Consider the following 16,620-nt stretch of genomic DNA (forward strand, 5'->3'; position numbering starts at 1 on the left):
ATATGTGCAGCTCAGCATCTACGTAATCTCATGTGAAGCACAAGGCAACGCAAGCTTTGTTCGGCTCACAATTAAACTTTATTTCTTCTGTTCTGTGTGGGTTTACTCATAGCAAATGTTGCCGAGCTCCTGAATAAGACTGGTATACAGAAAACGAAAAAGATGATTGAATATTAGAAGGTGCCGAGCAACAAGTAGTTTCAGTTCTGGAAAGTGCACTGTGGGTGTAAACAGGTAAATTTCAAATGACAGGAAAACTCTGCAGGAGCATCACAGGAGAGGCGTCCATTGCCCTGGTGTAGAAAACAGTTTTCAGCCGGAGAGATTGGCCTGATGCTCCTTGTTCCTGCGCACCTCGGCAGCGTGGATTTCCTGTGAAAAAGATACATGAAACTGTCAGACTTCTTTCAATTATTAACAGGAAATGATTGCAAGCATCTGTGGAAATTATTATCTGTGTTCAAATGCATTTCGAATGACTTTTAATCAGTCAGCATGTGTTACAAAGGTGAACCAAAATGATATGCATTTAGATTGTGAGTTTTTTCTATTACTAATCATAACTGATAAGACTCAGGGTGTAAAGCTGTAAAGCAGAGTTGCATTTTTTGAATAAGGCAACTGAACCTGCTGTCAGTGTAACAGACAGAGGAAATGTGCTGAGCAGTGATGTCTGTCACGATGTTGGCGTCTGACCCACTAAACTCAAGCTTGTACTTTATTTTTCCCCACAAAAAAGAGCATGATTAACTTTAAATACTAGACTTCAGCATATATATTATCTTATATATAGTTTTGATATGACTGGTTTTCAACAACTAGCTGCATTAATATTAAAAGGGGAGTCTGTGGGAAAGGCTAACATTATTTTGTTCATTCAGGGATGACTAAAGTTTACATAATCCTTGAGTCTGTCTTACATAACCCCTTATACATAATTAAATCATGCATTTTAGGGTCCATGTGAGATACATGCTGACAACACAGAGCATATGGAAAATATCAACTAACTGCCTTGTGACTTCCAAAAAAACTATATAAATCTTCATGTGTGGAAACTTAAAGTAAAAAAGTAGTGTGTATGTGTATGTATATATATATATATATGTCTATATATATATATATATATATATATATATATATATATATATATATATATATATATATATATATATATATATTAAAAAAAACTGTTCTGGCTACTAAATAAAAAAATATACAAATACAACAAATGCTTTCCCTGAGTTTCACCAATCTCCTTCGGAGGAGCTGCTTGCATACTGCTCTGCGGCATTGCGTTTGCATGGAAAGAATCCTCTTGTTTTCTTAGACTGATTAAACAACATGGCAAGCCACAGATGATCAGAGGATTCGGGGCAGTCAAGGCGGGCACTTGCTTTCTCACGCAGCCGTTGCTTTAGGGCGTTCAGGTGCGCCTCGCGATTCTCTTTGTTGACTTCCATCTTTTGGAAGAGCTTCTCCTCCGTCCTCTTACTGAAGAAGTTGTTCTCCTCGCGAGCCTTGTGGAGAACCTCCTGCATGTACTCCCTCTTCTCAGCCAGCTGCTTTAACATCAGGGCCTCCTGGGACTACAGTCGGTTGAGGGAGGCAGACAAAGGGAGTGGGTTATTATTAATCAGAGGTCCCCAAAATATGAAGCGGCACCGTGGGTGTCGCAGTTTGATTCCAAAAACTATTTTAAGACAAAATTGCGCAATCGATCTTGCTGCATAAAACCTGCTGCAGGACTTGCTGCACTAAGCCCACCAGCTCTTTGTAAATAAAGCTACCCTGTGGACATTATTGTCCCTTTGACTAAACCTAAAATGCAACATGGTCCGTCAATGAATAGGTGGATCGACAGTTTATTTCAGCTTTGCATTTGCACAGTGAATGCTCTCCAAAAAGCAGACATACTCTTGGACTGTACAACGAGGTTCTGTGACCTTTGCTCTGCCATCTCAGTGCTTTTTCAAATCCTCATCCAAAACAAACTGGGTCACATCTTTGTATCAGTGACTCACACCTAACGTGAGTTGGCAGCCTTGCTGAAAAGTGGTGCAACTGTGTTGACCGACTGCTGCAGGCCTTGCCTTCCTTTTGGAATTTAGTCTTATTGGCACATACTGGACTCTCTCCTTTGCTGACTTAGTCCAGTATCATTTCCTGTGAAGTCCTGTAACATGGATTAGGGAAAGGCTAAGATAGACAATCAGTAACAGAATGCTACAATTATCCTTCTAGTGTGTGACTGATCCTTCACTAAAGCCCTCCCTAGAGCGGCCACGGGTCCAATACTGACTTACCGGTGCCAACCATGCACAGGAACCCCTGCTAAACTGCCAGCACAAGCTCATGAGTGGGAGCTGAACTAAGATATGCAATGTCAGGAAAGCATATTGTGATGTAACTGCAGTGTAATGCAATCTTTTGGACGAGGACGTGTAGCCCTAACAATAACACCAAGTTTGACTTTGCTCAACTTTGTATAATTGTAAACCTGGTAAAATAAAGAGATGGCACTTCAGTGCTGACATGACACATCTTCTTACCTTCCTCCTCTCCTCAGCTGCCTCCAGCCTCTTCTGAAGTTCATCCAGGGATATCTCCCTCTTTGGGGGTGAGGGCAGCGGCTGAGGATGGCCTGTTTCCTGAGAGACATCGCTCGGCTTCAGGATCACCTCAAAGGACTGGCCGGACATCCGCTTGTTCAGGTCCTTCACCTCAAGGTCTGACAGAGTTGCAGTTAATACAGAAACCACAAGACACAAGTCTGAGCATTCTCAAAGATGAACGTTCCCAAATGAGACACATTGAAAAAAATAATAATAATGACAGAAAGACAGAAAAGCAAACAACTGACCTCCATACTGAAAGATGCTTTTGGGGTGTGGCCGTGTGTAGAAGCACGAGCAGAGCACAGACAGCACAGACATTTCCTTGATCTTGTCTTTGTATGCTGTTAAAGAGAGATTAAAACAAGACATTCAGAATCTGAAAGCCTTTTTTGTAAAGCCTTCCCAAGAAAAAGTAAATATAAACAAATTAAAACGCATACAATACAAACAACAAACATCTATCTATCTATCTATCTATCTATCTATCTATCTATCTATTTATCTACATAAATGCTATAGTATTCAACCAGCTTGACCACCTTTCACGAAAGCCATCTTAAAGCATTCCTCAAACTTGTTTCCCGAATGTAAGGCAACATGGAGGTCTGGGATTAGTTGGTGCACCATACAAGGACAGATGTAGCATCACCACGATTGCCATCACAATCCCTTTGGCAGCATCTTTGCAGATGACTGGGCAACTTTGTGCTGCAAGTTTAGCACACACCCATCAAGTAAAAGAGCTGAGGTACCACAACGTGAGGCCCTCGGTTTGAGAGCTTTTTTTGGGTTGCGTGACTGAGACTGCGGCACACTGCTGTGCATTTCAGGAGGAGCTGTTAGTTTCAGACGGACTGTAAATAATTGACATGCTCTCAAAGCTTCCAATGTTTGAGGCCAGCGTGGGCATGGGTTGATCTTGCTGCTGTGCTGCAGAAAAGAAATATGGTTGCAGCCTTGACATACATACATATTAAGATTTCAATTCAGAGAACTTTATCTAAACCAAAAGTGCAATTCATTTGCAGCTTTTCCACATGAACCCTGTAATGGAAAAATACTGCTGCGAGTGACTTTGTGAGCAACTGCGTTTTTTTGGACTTGTTTTTCCTTTTCCCATGCAGGGTTATGTCTTTGTCCGTTCAAGGTGTTGCTTCTAGTTTCTTTATCTTCAATTTGAGAACTTCTTCAGTTTTAGCCGTCTCTTATCAACAGTCGCAGCCACAGCTGTGGAATCCTGTGATGTCAACAACTTCCGTGTAAAACTCTTTGCACTCCTTTCCTCTTTGCACTCCTACAGACACCATTCGGGTGTGTGTGTGGAGCCCGGATCTGCTAAAATAAACTCAACGCAGACCAGTTTGGATGTTGAATCTCTTTTTTTCAGAACAACCCTGTACACAATCAGTCAGTCAAATAAACAAAAAAAGCCATGGAAATAATAAGTGCATGGGCACATCATAATCAATTACAAAATAAGTGCTCACTAAAGTCAACAAAATCAGTAGTAAAGATCCAATAAATAAATCAAATTAATCGATCAAACTGGAAAACATAAAAATGTATGTAAAACATGTTTTATATAAAATACATACTGTGTGCGTGCGGGTGTGTGTGTAAGTGAGGAAGTAAAGTCAAATGTGTGAACAAACAAATGTCTCAGTCGATGAAGACAGGAAGAGCACTTGGTGTCTTTCCAAATGACAGAAGTGTCTTTCTTGTCTCTGACACATTTCCTCTTTCAATATTTGCCTGCAAACCTGGTGAGGTCTTCGCTAAAACCAAGAAGGAAACAGACTGTTCATCATGTTGTCACCAATAAACTACTCATAATAAACTATCTCAGCTCTTCTTAGGTTGAAATCCCACAGTGATAATAACAGTGCCAATAGATTTCAGCACGTAATGTAACTTAAATCTTCATTACATCTCATCAACACAGCTACAAAGCTTGTATTATTTCAGTAATAGAGAGAAAATAACACTGAAAGCGTCACCAACTACTACTACTACTCCAAGAGGTCACAGTGGTGAAGGCAATAATCAAACCAATGTGTCCCTTTGCCCACAAAACAACTCGAGGGTAGAATAGATGAGGCCCTGGTGGTTCACACAAATGAAGAAGGAAACAAAGGGAAGGAAGCTTAAACATATATTTTTTTAATGTCTGGTTTAGTGTTGGTCTGGAACTGTGTTTTGTTTTAAAGTTTTGGCCAAATGCACATAAATCACATACTGTAGGAATCTGGTGCTCTTTGTTCATTTTTTCTTCTGTGCCTGGGGGCATATGGCTGATCTGCATGCAAACAGGCCTCACACGTCAGCTTCAGAAGAGCGGAAATGATTGAAAAGAGGGAAAAGGCGTTGTCGAATTTCATCCAGATCTTTGTGGTGATTAAAAAAAAGTCTGTTCTTAACGTGACGTGTTGGTTTTAATTCCACAGCACGGCGTTCAGTCTTGAGAGGCAAGAGATGACTCAGGTTCGACTGCCGGCATGGACAGGGAAGCTCTGCTGGTCTCCACAGAGCTGCTCTCGATTAAAACTTCCCACTCAGAAGTGTCGTCCAAGATGGCAGCACTTTTGCATGTGTGTTTGCTTTTAATTCTCTTTTCCACCTTTTAATAATTTGCCACAGGCGGCTGTTTGTGGCAGCCATGACAGTTCTTTTTGGTGTTCTGATGTTCTTGCCGTGTCTGTTTTAGTTTCCTGCTCTGGCTTCCAGTAAACCACCGTGTGTGTGTGTGTGTGTGTGTGTGTGTGTGTGTGTGTGTGTGTGTGTGACTGGTTGCCTGGAATGGACTCCAAAACATCTCATCATTTGAGGGAAAACCAGAGAGACATTGCAGTCGGCATGTGACCTGTCAACCATTAGAAGACTGGAATATCAGGTTTCTACACGCTGGCCGTGCAACTGCTAGGTGCGCCTGATACCATTTTATGCACAGGGATGACCGGACTTGCCAAGTTGTCTGAGCTTAACGGCTGCATAGTTGCAAGGTGAGGAATCACTGCGTGAGCAACAAACAAAGGCCGCAGGGTTACAGACACCAGGAACATTTGAAATAAAGACCAAAGGCTTTGTGCACGCTGATCAGGGACGAATAATTCAGTTGGTATTCAGGCTTGATGATTTTTTTTAGCCACAGTGGATCGTGACACCAGGAAGGAGGGGAAGCCCATCTGCACATGACTCATGAACTGTTAGAGAAAGAAAGAAGAGTCCCTGAAGAAGAGAATACTTGACTTACAGTATTGTGCAATGAAGAGCAATTAATGTACTGTGTAGACTTCTTCAATGAGAAGCTCCCACACGGCTTTCATGCGGGAGACAAGTGTCCTTAACCTAGTTGGAAGGATGTGTGTCCTTATGTGACATTGCAAGTCTCTTTTTTTTATTTTTTATTTTTTTTGTTATCACTGTGCACCATGGCTACAAGGCACAAGTCCCACAGGAAGGACTGTCTCACTCTCTCTGTGTGTATGTTTTTTGTGTGCATGTGTTTAGGAAGCAACATTATTTCAATGCGTGTCGTTAGGCCTGAAATAAGAGATCCAGACCAGAGACTCTTAAACGCAACGGATGTTGCCATGGTGACGTCATGATTAAATTTCTAAGCCAAGTAGCAAAACTTGATTTGTTAATGTTTCTTTGGCACTATAAAACCAACAAAACAAAAACTGAGCTCATCATAACTTCAAGGTTTGAGGTTGAGCTGTACCTTTACCAAGACTTGGATTCAATTTACGTACAAAACATTTAGAAACAATATAATACGCAATCACTTCGCCATGCTAAAGATTTCCTCACCAACTCTGTCCAAACCTTGACCACAAACAAAATTTCACCACAGACTCAATAAAGGCATCATGCCAAACAAAACAAACAAACAAAAAAAGTACACAAGGTTTGATTCGAGGCCAAAAATCTGCCGGAAACTTTACACCCAGTCTGCAATTTTTGTGTTGGTCAGTATAAAGGTCGCACGCATCGAAATGTTTAAATCAGAACGGGAGTGCAGAGAAAATCCATGACGACGCTCCTGCACTGCTGCACACCCACAGCCAATCTGCGCTGCCGGAAACAACATGGCAACATTAACAGTCTCCAGTTCTGCAGGAGAATCTGACAGTCGGCTGTACTTTATCGCCCACACAGCCGGACAACAGGACCGACTGCATGCCTTCCACGTGATATGTTGACACCTCATAACCTGGAGGGATTCACCAACATTGCTGGCGTTTATTTGCGCCTTATTAAATGTTGAAACACGCCCCCTGCTGTTCAGAAAGGTATATTCACATGGTGGCAGGTAGTGACAGAGATGATCATTCAGTCTAAAAAAAACTATACGCCGTGTGCGTGTGTGTTTGTGTGTGTGTGTGTGTGTGTGTGTGTGTGTGTGTTCAGACCAATACGCTGCCGTTGCCAGAGTTAAAAAGGCATCCTCTGGGATAAAAGTCCTTCCAAAAAGCTGGATGTTGCTTTTATTGGCCCTGCTGCTTCCACAGTGGGGGCTGCTGCCACAGGGTCATTTATTATTGAGGGGACCTTTTAGTCCCATCTTTCCACACGCACACGCTCTTCCAGCGTGATGCACCAGCGAACTCTCGCTGTCGTTGGAAAAGCCACTGCGTCAAACGAAGTCATCCGCAGAAAGTCAAAATGAGAATGAGATGATTCCCTCGATCACAACTGTGGCTGTGCTGCATTTTAGCACCAAGTGTTGTCCGTCATCTTGATCTGCCAGTCAGCACTGAGCCAGATCTTGATTAACAAAGCTCACAGTGTGGATAATAGTTGGAGCTATAATAACAGCAGTGTGCGAAATACCCGTCAATATTCCGGGGGCGTCCCCATCCTCCTGGATTGCTACTGATACCAATCTAACTTTCCTTAACATGCAGGCGGCCTTTAATAACCTTACAGTATGCCATAGTTGCATCTTTGTAGCTATTTGGCATCTGAGCCAGTAACACCACATTTTATTCATTCTTCTGTGAGGTATAAACCAGGTCCCTTTCCCCTTTATAATATTTAAAAAATAATAATATTGGACGGGGTAATATATTAACCCATCATATATATATATACTTTGATGTCTTGTCTTTCGATGCCTTCGTCTCCCACCTGCCACTGCTGCAGTGATCACCAGCCTGCCACTCTGTCCCTGTGGTCAAACACATTTTGAAGGCTCCGCAGTCACCACGTATCCACTCAGCCGCGTGTGGTGAACGCTGGTGAACGCTGCTCTCTAAGAACTGCGTGTCGTCTTTAATGTGGGCAAAACTGCAGCAGCTCAGCTCCCGTCCTGTTTGCAGTGCGGCAACAACACATTAATCAGCCTCTGTGAAATTACACAGATGCGCAAAAAAAAAAATCCGCTTTGCTGCCGTTCAGCAGCCACAGAAGCAAAACAGTCATTTAGTGAAACAGTTCCCCGGGTGTTTGCGCCTCTTAGTGAAACTGATATGAACAATAACAATGATCATTTTATTATAGTCGTGTGGCGCTGTAAACCTAGTTGTCTCCATTAAAATCCAGCTGAAGTCAGAGATGCAGCCTCTTAGTGGCTCATCTCTTCTTATTGGCCATTAAAAGGAGCGGATGAGGAAGAAACGGGGAGGTTTTTATGAGCTGGGCTGATTGCTACTTGACTTTAACGTCACATTATTAGACACACAGGGCTCTATGAGCTTGGCATGAGGGTAATAGCTACTTCTAATTGCACACAAATGATTTTTTTTTTTTGTGGATTGAGAAGTTGAATCAACTTTCTTTTTGTATATTTATCCAGAGAAAACTAAATCTTGTACTAGACTTAAAAAAAATTATCATAAAAGTTTAAAATAGCAGTTGCAGCCAGGTAATGGTCTTGCCGTGTAATAAAGCAGCGGCGGATGGGAAGGGTGCGTTTCTTTTCCTTTCCTTCCTAAGCCTCCCTGTAGTCACACATCAAAGGTATCAAAAATAATACTGCGTGCTGAAAATAGAATGTGACAAAAGAAAAGAAAAACAGTCCAACCCTCCAAACAATAGAAAAGTAATTGTAGGTTAGATAAAAGCCAAATAAAAGAAGTAGAGTGCGTCAGGAAGAGGGAAGTGGCCTTTAGCCGAGTTTCTTTGGTCGGAAGAAGGAAGCTGAAGACAAACAGGCTTCAAATGTTTGTCAGCTCCATGTTCTGCTAAAACTAAGCACTGCATTTATTTTAGATCCAGTACATTTTTACCAAATAAACTCAGTTTGTTTCATTTTTCTTATTTTTTCATTGTTTACACTGTTGTGCCAATAAACCTTCCACTGAACAAACAACAGCAAAAACAACAGCAACAACAAGGACAGCAGCCTCATTTTTGCCTAGAACTGTTTCTTTAAAAGCTGTCACAGTCTCCACTCCCCCACTGATCTGCACACAGTGAGTCATTCTGTTGAGTGGGCAGCTCAGAGCACTGCTGGGATTAATAAACCACATTGTTTGTAATTGTGCTCAGCACAACGTTTTAAATCTAGATTTGTATTTAAAAATCAGCTATGAAACTGAGGCGTCCTAATTCTCTGCGTGTTCGTATTTTACGTTCAGCCTTGTCACTGTGAGTTGCCAGTGTGGCACTACCTCTGCTGTGAATTCACCAGCCCTGCCTGCCTTGTCTCATTTATTCTCCCGATGGCCAACTTCCTGCGGAGAGTTTCCTGCAGCGGCCGCAGAGAAGGTGAAAACAAGAGAATCGCGGCAGAGAAACGAGGATGCGGGGAAAGATAGAGCACTGTCAGAGCCATGACTCAAGAGTTTGATACAAAGTCATTGGAGTGAGATCGGTAGGAGGTGTGAGGGTGGGGTGTGGTGTGGTGGGGTGGGGTGGGGGGGTCTCTGACACCAGACAAAGATCCAAGATGACAAGGGTGACAAAATCGAGCCAGTCAGTTGATCTGAATAGTTGCTGCAGCCACTGAGGAGTGCATGGACTAAACCTCCATGACAAGGCAATCTCGGGTTGAAATGTTTTGAGATATTTAACACCAGTGCCATTAGAAATAAAGGCTTTGTGATGGATTTCACCTGTAGTTCTCAAAACAATGTGGAACAAAGTCGATGATTGTAATGCATCTTTGATGATATATATATATATATATATATATATATATATATATACATATATATATATATACATATATATATATATACACATATATATATATATATATATATATACACATATAAATGTGTGTGTGTGTGTGTGTGTGTGTGTGTGTGTGTGTGTGTGTGTGTGTTCCTGAGTCCCAGTGTGCACAATGCAATTGATTGAGGGACGATTGGATTTGATTATTTGCAAATTGATGATTTGTTTTTTCCCAATCATATACTTTTCTGAGTTGAGAGCTTCTACTCAGTCATTGTCTCTGGCATCTTTAACTCGACTCGGCTTGCATGCACCGCACATGAATTTGGTTCATTGAGTTCACATACCTGCAAAGAGCCCAAGCCCATAGCTATGTCTTGGTAGGCAAATCCTAATTTGGAGGATGATAATACAAGATATTTAAGGTAATATTTTTTCTTCCTGTTTAGATAATTGTTAAATAATCTCTTGGTGTCACCTTATTATTGATATTATTGATGCAGTATAAATTAAATATCATTGCATAAACTTGCACTTTTTTTTACATGTGTATTTTGTGTAACATACTTAATATGGCTACCATGATTTCCTTTAATAATTTCATCCTGCCACCAACCCAAGATCTATGATTATGATGCTGGTACGAATATGTGCGATTTTTTTTCATTTATTTTTTATTTTTGCCATCTATGGCTTGTTACACAAACTAACCAGCAGGGAATCCAACAACAAATGCCGCTTTCGACGTGCGTGTCGAGCACAGCTGAGCTGTCAGCTGTCGTTTCCATGTCACTGCGAACAAACCAACAACCTGCTGTTTCCTGATGAGGCTCAGGCAGCCGGAGGAGCCACACGATGAGAGAATAAAGCCCAGGCACACGCACACACACACACACACACACCGTCTGTCCAAGCGAAGCCCCACCCCTGAACCTGACACACTCAGATTCAAACACACACAACATGGGACCAAAAGATTCCAAAATAGCCGTCAAGCTGAGCAAACATGTCTTACCGGATAATGTGCTGGTCATTGTTGCCACTTGTAGTGGAGCCGAAGCCGGAGACGTAGAGAGAGAGAGAGAGGAACGTGAAGAGGATGCTGCTGCCGGATGAAGAGGAGGAGAGAGTGTGAGGAAACTGGGAGGGAGAGAGAGAGAGTGAGAGAGAGAGAGCGGTTGTGATGGTGGGGAGGAGGCGAGGGTTTGGACATGTGACTGTAGCCTGAATCGTGCTGTTAAGATCTTAACACCTGTCTGTGTGTGTATGTCGTTACATTTGAGGTCAGTTTCAACAAGATGACCTCAAGATACACAACATAACCATCAATCCATCTGATCCAGGCTAAATTGAAATTCATGAGTCACAAATAAATTCACAAATGAATTCCATCTCTATAAACTGTAACAACTCTGAAAAAAATTAAGAAAAGACGGGGGTCCATCCTCTGATTGCAATGTATGCTCACAAAATCATGCCTGCTGATGATTTTTTTCTTCATGAAAGTCTTTTTAAAGGAGCAGAGCAGGTGCAAGGAGTCGGTTTGTTTTGGTGAAGACTTTTAGTGATATCAGACATGTCACATTCAGGCTCGGTTTGTGCTTTCTATCTATTTGTCTGTTTCATGAAACAGTTGGAACCAGTAATGAAGCTGAGGATTCCTATTCCAGGAAGAACTCTGGGGGGTCAGAGGTCAAGGCGTGACCCTGCTATCAATCGCTTCCTCCTGTCGTCCGGTAATTTTCCCTCTCAGTCTTCATCCTGTCTCTCTCTCTCACACACACACGCACACACACACACACACACACACACACACACCATTTGATGGCTTTGTTGGAAACTTTGATCCTACTAACTAGTTGCTGTCTAATATTGCAAGACACAAGATTTACTACCACTCTGCTGATCTCATGGGGGATGTGAAGTGTGGGCATTTCAAATGGACCATCGATTTCTGCAGGCTGAACAAACACAAGGGAGGGACACAAACTGCTGGAACCATGTAACCCAAGAAACAGGGCATACAATCCCACTGTTTTATGCCTAACACAAACAGCACTGTTATTACCAGTTTGGCAAAGGTAAATCTGGGGAACAAACAGTTAATAGTTTCAGGTCTGAGTTTCACATTGAATTGAATGTGATTTAAAAAATATAATAACAACAGCATTTACTTTTCAAATGCAGTTTTTGATCACTGGTCGAGATACAATCATGTATTGGCCCGTATGAAGATGCTCAGTAAAAGACTCCTTTTAAAATTGATTCGCCATTAGTTTCATCTAAACCCACAAAATGTGACATCCCGTTAATACTTTCAAAAAGTGACATGAGTCTTACACACTAAGAGAGGAAAACAAAAGAACAACTCTTGGCCATTAACTCTAGTTTGGCGGTGGTTAAAAGAGAAGAACTAAAGAAATGTATCATTCATTTTGGAGCAATCTTTATGTATGATGTTGGCATTTCACCCTTTAACAAAACGACCAAAGATTGTTCAACTTTTATTTATTTTTTTACTGTAGTGTCAAAATATACACTGCACAGTAGAACGCCACACAGGACAGAACAACTGTGCCTTGACAACAGTCCGGGGAGTAAACTCTGTTATATTCTATTCAAAGTTGAAATACTCATTCAAAAGATAAAGAAAACAAAAACGGAGTGGATAACAATATTATAATATAATGTAATAATAATAATAATAATAATAATAATAATGATAATAATAATAATAATAATTATTATTATTATTATTATTTTTAAAACATAATTAGCTTTCCAGATAATTTGCCCACTCCAGTTTCTCACTTTGCAATCAGAACTTTTGTCTTACCATCTCCTTACAAGAGACATTCTAGCTTTGTTTTTCATAGCTTCACACGTTCCAAGGGAAACAGATTTGGCAGGTCACAGAGTTCCTGGAGCTCATTGAGCCTTTAGTTCATACACTTTTGTTACATAACTGAGTGCAGCTTCTCAATCTGCCCCATTTTTTTTTTTTTTTACCAGACTGAGGAGGTGGACACACAACCCCCCCCCCCCCCCACCCCCCCAAAAAAAAGAACAGCTGAAAGGGAGTAAAGTGAAGAAAAGTTTTTTCTCCTTATACTCATTCTCTTCACAGTCTGCAGCTGCAGCAGCAGATGAAATAAGAGTTGACAGTAGCAGAGGTTGTTGTTGTTCACCACTAACAAAGGAAAAGAAAAAAGCCTCCTGGTTGCGTGACAGTGTGGCAGCAATCAAAGCTCAAAGCTGTGCGTTGGTTTTTTTGTTTGTTTGGATTCTGTTTTGTCGGACTTTGAGGAAATTGCTAGAAGGGGGCCGGGGGCCGGGGGGGTGGGGGGGATAAACAGACATCAATTTAAAGCTTGTATCTGACTAAATTCCATCAGATTAAAAAGATGGCAGCCACACTGTCTTTCATTCTGTATTGAACACTGGCCAGCAGGAATTCGGTCAGAGCAGTCAGGAAGAAGAGCACCGGGGGTAAACATGGAATGTCCTCAGGGGAGAAAAACCTAAGAGTTCTGGTGACTCGTTAGGTGATGTCCTTCTGTCTGGGCGGCCTGTGTATGTTTCTGATCACACACTTCACCATCCACTCTATACCCTCGTCTACCCCGTCCCTGTAGAGAAAGCACATGAGACGTTGTTGGGAAGTTAATTCAAACTCCTCACCACCAGCTTATTATATATATATATATCTATATCTATATATCTATATATATATCTATATACATACATACATACATACATACATACACGTATGTATATATATATATATACGTATATATATGTATAGATATTCTAATTTTCTGGGTAGTACCTGTATATGTATACGGTTATACAAAATTCAAATCCATTTCTGATTAATATGATTCTTTTCTTTTCCTTCCAACATTGGGCCACTTCAACTTTGCCAGCTTAAGCGGAAAATAGTGATTTGTCTTAATTCCTGTGACACTGAGCAGCAGTCTTACCCTGTGAGGGCGGTGCACGGCTGGACCAGACAGTCTCTCCTGCCGATCTTTGAGGCGGAGTCACTGAACGCCGTCTTAATGTCCGGCACTGATAAACAGTTCTGGGAAGATGGCAGACACATCACACTGATAAGGGTTGCAACGGCAAAAAGAATGAGAGCAATTTTTTTTTTTGTCAGGACAATAAGTTTAGTGAATACGTTTAATGGGGGACTGGAAAGCAGATTTCAGCTCTACAGGAAGCAGTTCAAAATATTTTTTTTCCAATGTTGTTTTCTAAGATTACTCATCTCTTCACTCCAATGATCGATTGTGCACTTACATTTGTTTGGCAAACTAGTTCAACACTGTGACAGTCAAATGTCCTGCTCTGTGAAAGTCAGAGCTTTGTTTCAGCTAAGATTAAATCAATGAACCCTCTCCTTATGCTGCTGGCATTCACTTTCGACGGTTACACACATTCTTAAGAGTCCTAAAGTTCATGTGGTTGTCTAAATGTGAGGATCATTCCAGTTGAGAAGTAAAGATGATACAGTACCGGTACATCCTGTTTGTTAGCCAGTACGAGCAGAGGGACGCCTTCCAGCGACTCACTGCTGATCATTTTCTCTAAAAGAAAGAAGTTGGTACATTTTACTCAATTAACTAAGAAACAAATATCTCTATGTATAAATAATGTCTCAACATTAAGAGGGGGTAAATAATACAGCAACAAATTGTTATACAATTCATACAAAAATACAAATACACTGACTGACCAAATGCTTCCTTCGACTCAGAAAGTCGCTCTTCATCTGTTGAATCTATCACATAGATGACTCCATGGGATTCGGCATAGTACTGGATACAAACATTGGAAAAAACAAAACAAAAACACTATGACACTGAAACAACTTCTCACAATGTCTCTGATGTCTGGCAGAAAGACACAGAAAAAAGCATGAGCTGTGAGCCAGCCTTGTGAAATAACTTACAATTGGGGTTTTAGGTCTGCGTCAAGCAATCAAACAATCTCTGGTCCACAAGTCTCAGTGGATAAATAAGATATTTAAAACGTACCTTGTCCCAGAGAGACTGCAGCTCCTCCTGGCCACCCAGATCCCAGAACATTAGACGAGCTTTGCCCACATCTATTGTTCCAACTGGGAAGCAAAAAACAAGACAAAGGAGAATTGGATGGAGGGCACGGAATTGAATGTCTTTGATAAGCAAAACCAACTGCTTTTATGCAATGATTTAAGAGTGAATACTACAGAAAACAACAGTACAGAAGGAGAACCTGAACTCACTGTTTAGTCCAACTGTGGTTGTGATCTTGGACAGATTCATTCCCTTATAGTTTTTACTGAACTTTGTTTTTGTTTGTTCCAGGAAGGTCTGCAAAAAACAAGAAAACCATAAAATGTACTAACAATTTAAAGAGGACACGTTCATTTGTTTAGTGACAAACGGCATGGCCGAGGCTAAAGGACACGTAAGCATACATAGGAGGTTAAATGGCACCAGTTGACCTCATGCATATATCTCATAATGTAACATCCTTCAATCAAACACTAGTGTTTGACATTAACCAATACAGGAGACACATCTTAGTTTTAAAGAAGTGTAATATAATGTATTTTGTAGTTGAATTGGTTTTCTGACGAGTCCGACTTGAAAATCACAACTTTCTGATCACAACGACAGAGCAATTGCATGTAAACAAACGGAGATGACTGCACCACTGTTAACAACGTCATCCGGCGGGTCCAAATTCAAATCGTGGTTTCGTGTACCGTTTTCCCAGCGTTATCCAGTCCCAGGATCAGAACGCAGTATTCATCCTTCTGGAACATGTACTTGTATAGTCCAGATAATAAGGTATACATTTTGGCTCCGGTTTGTCAACAACTGAAGTCCTCCACACCAGTCTTGTAGGTGTTAGCTTGCTCGCATAGCTTAGCCTGTAAGAGACGCCAAAACACAGCGATACTCGCCGCTCAGACGCAATTTTAACCGCAGTAAACGGACATGTCTACGAGCAGTTGTGAGCATGCGTTTCTTGAAACTGTCATGCGGATATACTACGTGAAAAATAGTCGTCGTTCGTAGCTGCCGTCCTGACTTTTAACTCCACAACACACAGCAGCTTCGATATGTGCGGAACATCAAGGAGTGCGACGCAGGGCATTGTGGGAAATGATGTGCGCTTCTTTTTATATTCTTCATCTTTGCCTGCGATGGCCTATCGCGGATGCCGTCGTCAGTACGTAGGGGTTTATAAATTCGAGCTTTTTGGATGTCCATGTTCCTATTAAATCAATTGCAGTCATAGGAATGCCACTATTTCTCACTTACGTACAGTTTGCAATTTTATTTATTTATTTATTTTTTTATAGATAAACTTAAAAAACAAAACAAAAACAAAACTCCGTGTTCATAATATATCAAGTGTAATCCTTTCATGCATACATATACCCTCGTATGGAAAATGAGTAGTCGCTCATTTTAAACGTATATATTGCATTTAGCATACACATCCATAGTTAGGGTTAAATAGGAAGTTGTAGGAAGAAGGCGGAGTTTAGCCTCAAACCTCGGAGTCTGCGACCCAGACTGATGCACTGTAAATAACACAGGCTTTGCATAATGTCTAATGGCATATTGTGTTACGGCAACTACCCATCAGCTATGAGGCGCATTACTGCCATCTGGTGTGCTGGAGGGTTCTTTTGTCGATGTTCTCAGAAATCAAGTCGAAAGTATTGCATGTTATTGTCATTACGTTTATCTTTCAAAATGAAAATTGTATTTCCACCTATATGGACAATCAATCATGTATTAGTGGGACTTAAATACAGCTTTGCTTTTATTTACTCCAACTTTAACTTTAATCATTCAGTATACCTTGTAATATCAGT

The 16,620-nt window shown here is 41.1% G+C and overlaps 3 protein-coding genes across 4 annotated transcripts in view; all 3 read right to left on the reverse strand.

The window, feature by feature from the left end:
* The window catches only part of LOC142887246 (acidic mammalian chitinase-like), a 53,117-nt gene that overhangs the window by 27,259 nt on the left and 9,238 nt on the right, over positions 1 to 16,620 (reverse strand). The window lies entirely within an intron of this gene.
* On the reverse strand, positions 56 to 10,899 carry LOC142887242 (stathmin-3-like). Its single transcript, XM_076024724.1, has 5 exons — positions 10,753 to 10,899; positions 2,864 to 2,959; positions 2,553 to 2,731; positions 1,398 to 1,589; positions 56 to 372 (listed from the first exon to the last, which is right to left on the reverse strand). The coding sequence occupies exons 1-5, from the start codon at positions 10,769 to 10,771 to the stop codon at positions 313 to 315; spliced, it is 546 nt and encodes a 181-aa protein (XP_075880839.1). The 5' UTR covers positions 10,772 to 10,899; the 3' UTR covers positions 56 to 312.
* On the reverse strand, positions 12,229 to 15,895 carry arfrp1 (ADP-ribosylation factor related protein 1). 2 transcript variants are annotated; one of them, XM_076024726.1, is made up of 7 exons: positions 15,560 to 15,895; positions 15,010 to 15,097; positions 14,780 to 14,862; positions 14,479 to 14,560; positions 14,259 to 14,329; positions 13,721 to 13,821; positions 12,229 to 13,366 (listed from the first exon to the last, which is right to left on the reverse strand). In XM_076024726.1, the coding sequence occupies exons 2-7, from the start codon at positions 15,047 to 15,049 to the stop codon at positions 13,279 to 13,281; spliced, it is 465 nt and encodes a 154-aa protein (XP_075880841.1). In that variant the 5' UTR covers positions 15,050 to 15,097; positions 15,560 to 15,895; the 3' UTR covers positions 12,229 to 13,278. The 2 variants fall into 2 exon arrangements, with proteins under 2 accessions (XP_075880841.1, XP_075880840.1); XM_076024725.1 differs by having other exon boundaries at positions 15,496 to 15,894.

This window comes from Nelusetta ayraudi, unplaced genomic scaffold (assembly GCF_046127955.1).
Source record: "Nelusetta ayraudi isolate G7.1 ecotype Tasmania unplaced genomic scaffold, CSIRO-AGI_Nayr_v1 ptg000017l, whole genome shotgun sequence".
Taxonomy (NCBI): Eukaryota; Metazoa; Chordata; class Actinopteri; order Tetraodontiformes; family Monacanthidae; genus Nelusetta; species Nelusetta ayraudi.

What these genes read in the sequence shown, in the direction of transcription:
- arfrp1 (XM_076024725.1), bottom strand. Translation starts at nt 15,588, where the DNA reads ATGTATACCTTATTATCTGGACTATACAAGTACATGTTCCAGAAGGAT. An exon ending in TGCAGTCTCTCTGGGACAAG is followed by an intron (nt 14,561 to 14,779) that starts GTACGTTTTAAA and finishes GTTTGTATCCAG; the next exon opens with TACTATGCCGAATCCCATGG. An exon ending in CTAACAAACAGGATGTACCG is followed by an intron (nt 13,822 to 14,258) that starts GTACTGTATCAT and finishes CCATCTTCCCAG; the next exon opens with AACTGTTTATCAGTGCCGGA.
- LOC142887242 (XM_076024724.1), bottom strand. An exon ending in AAGCATCTTTCAGTATGGAG is followed by an intron (nt 2,732 to 2,863) that starts GTCAGTTGTTTG and finishes CAACTCTGTCAG; the next exon opens with ACCTTGAGGTGAAGGACCTG. An exon ending in CAGCTGAGGAGAGGAGGAAG is followed by an intron (nt 1,590 to 2,552) that starts GTAAGAAGATGT and finishes AACCGACTGTAG; the next exon opens with TCCCAGGAGGCCCTGATGTT.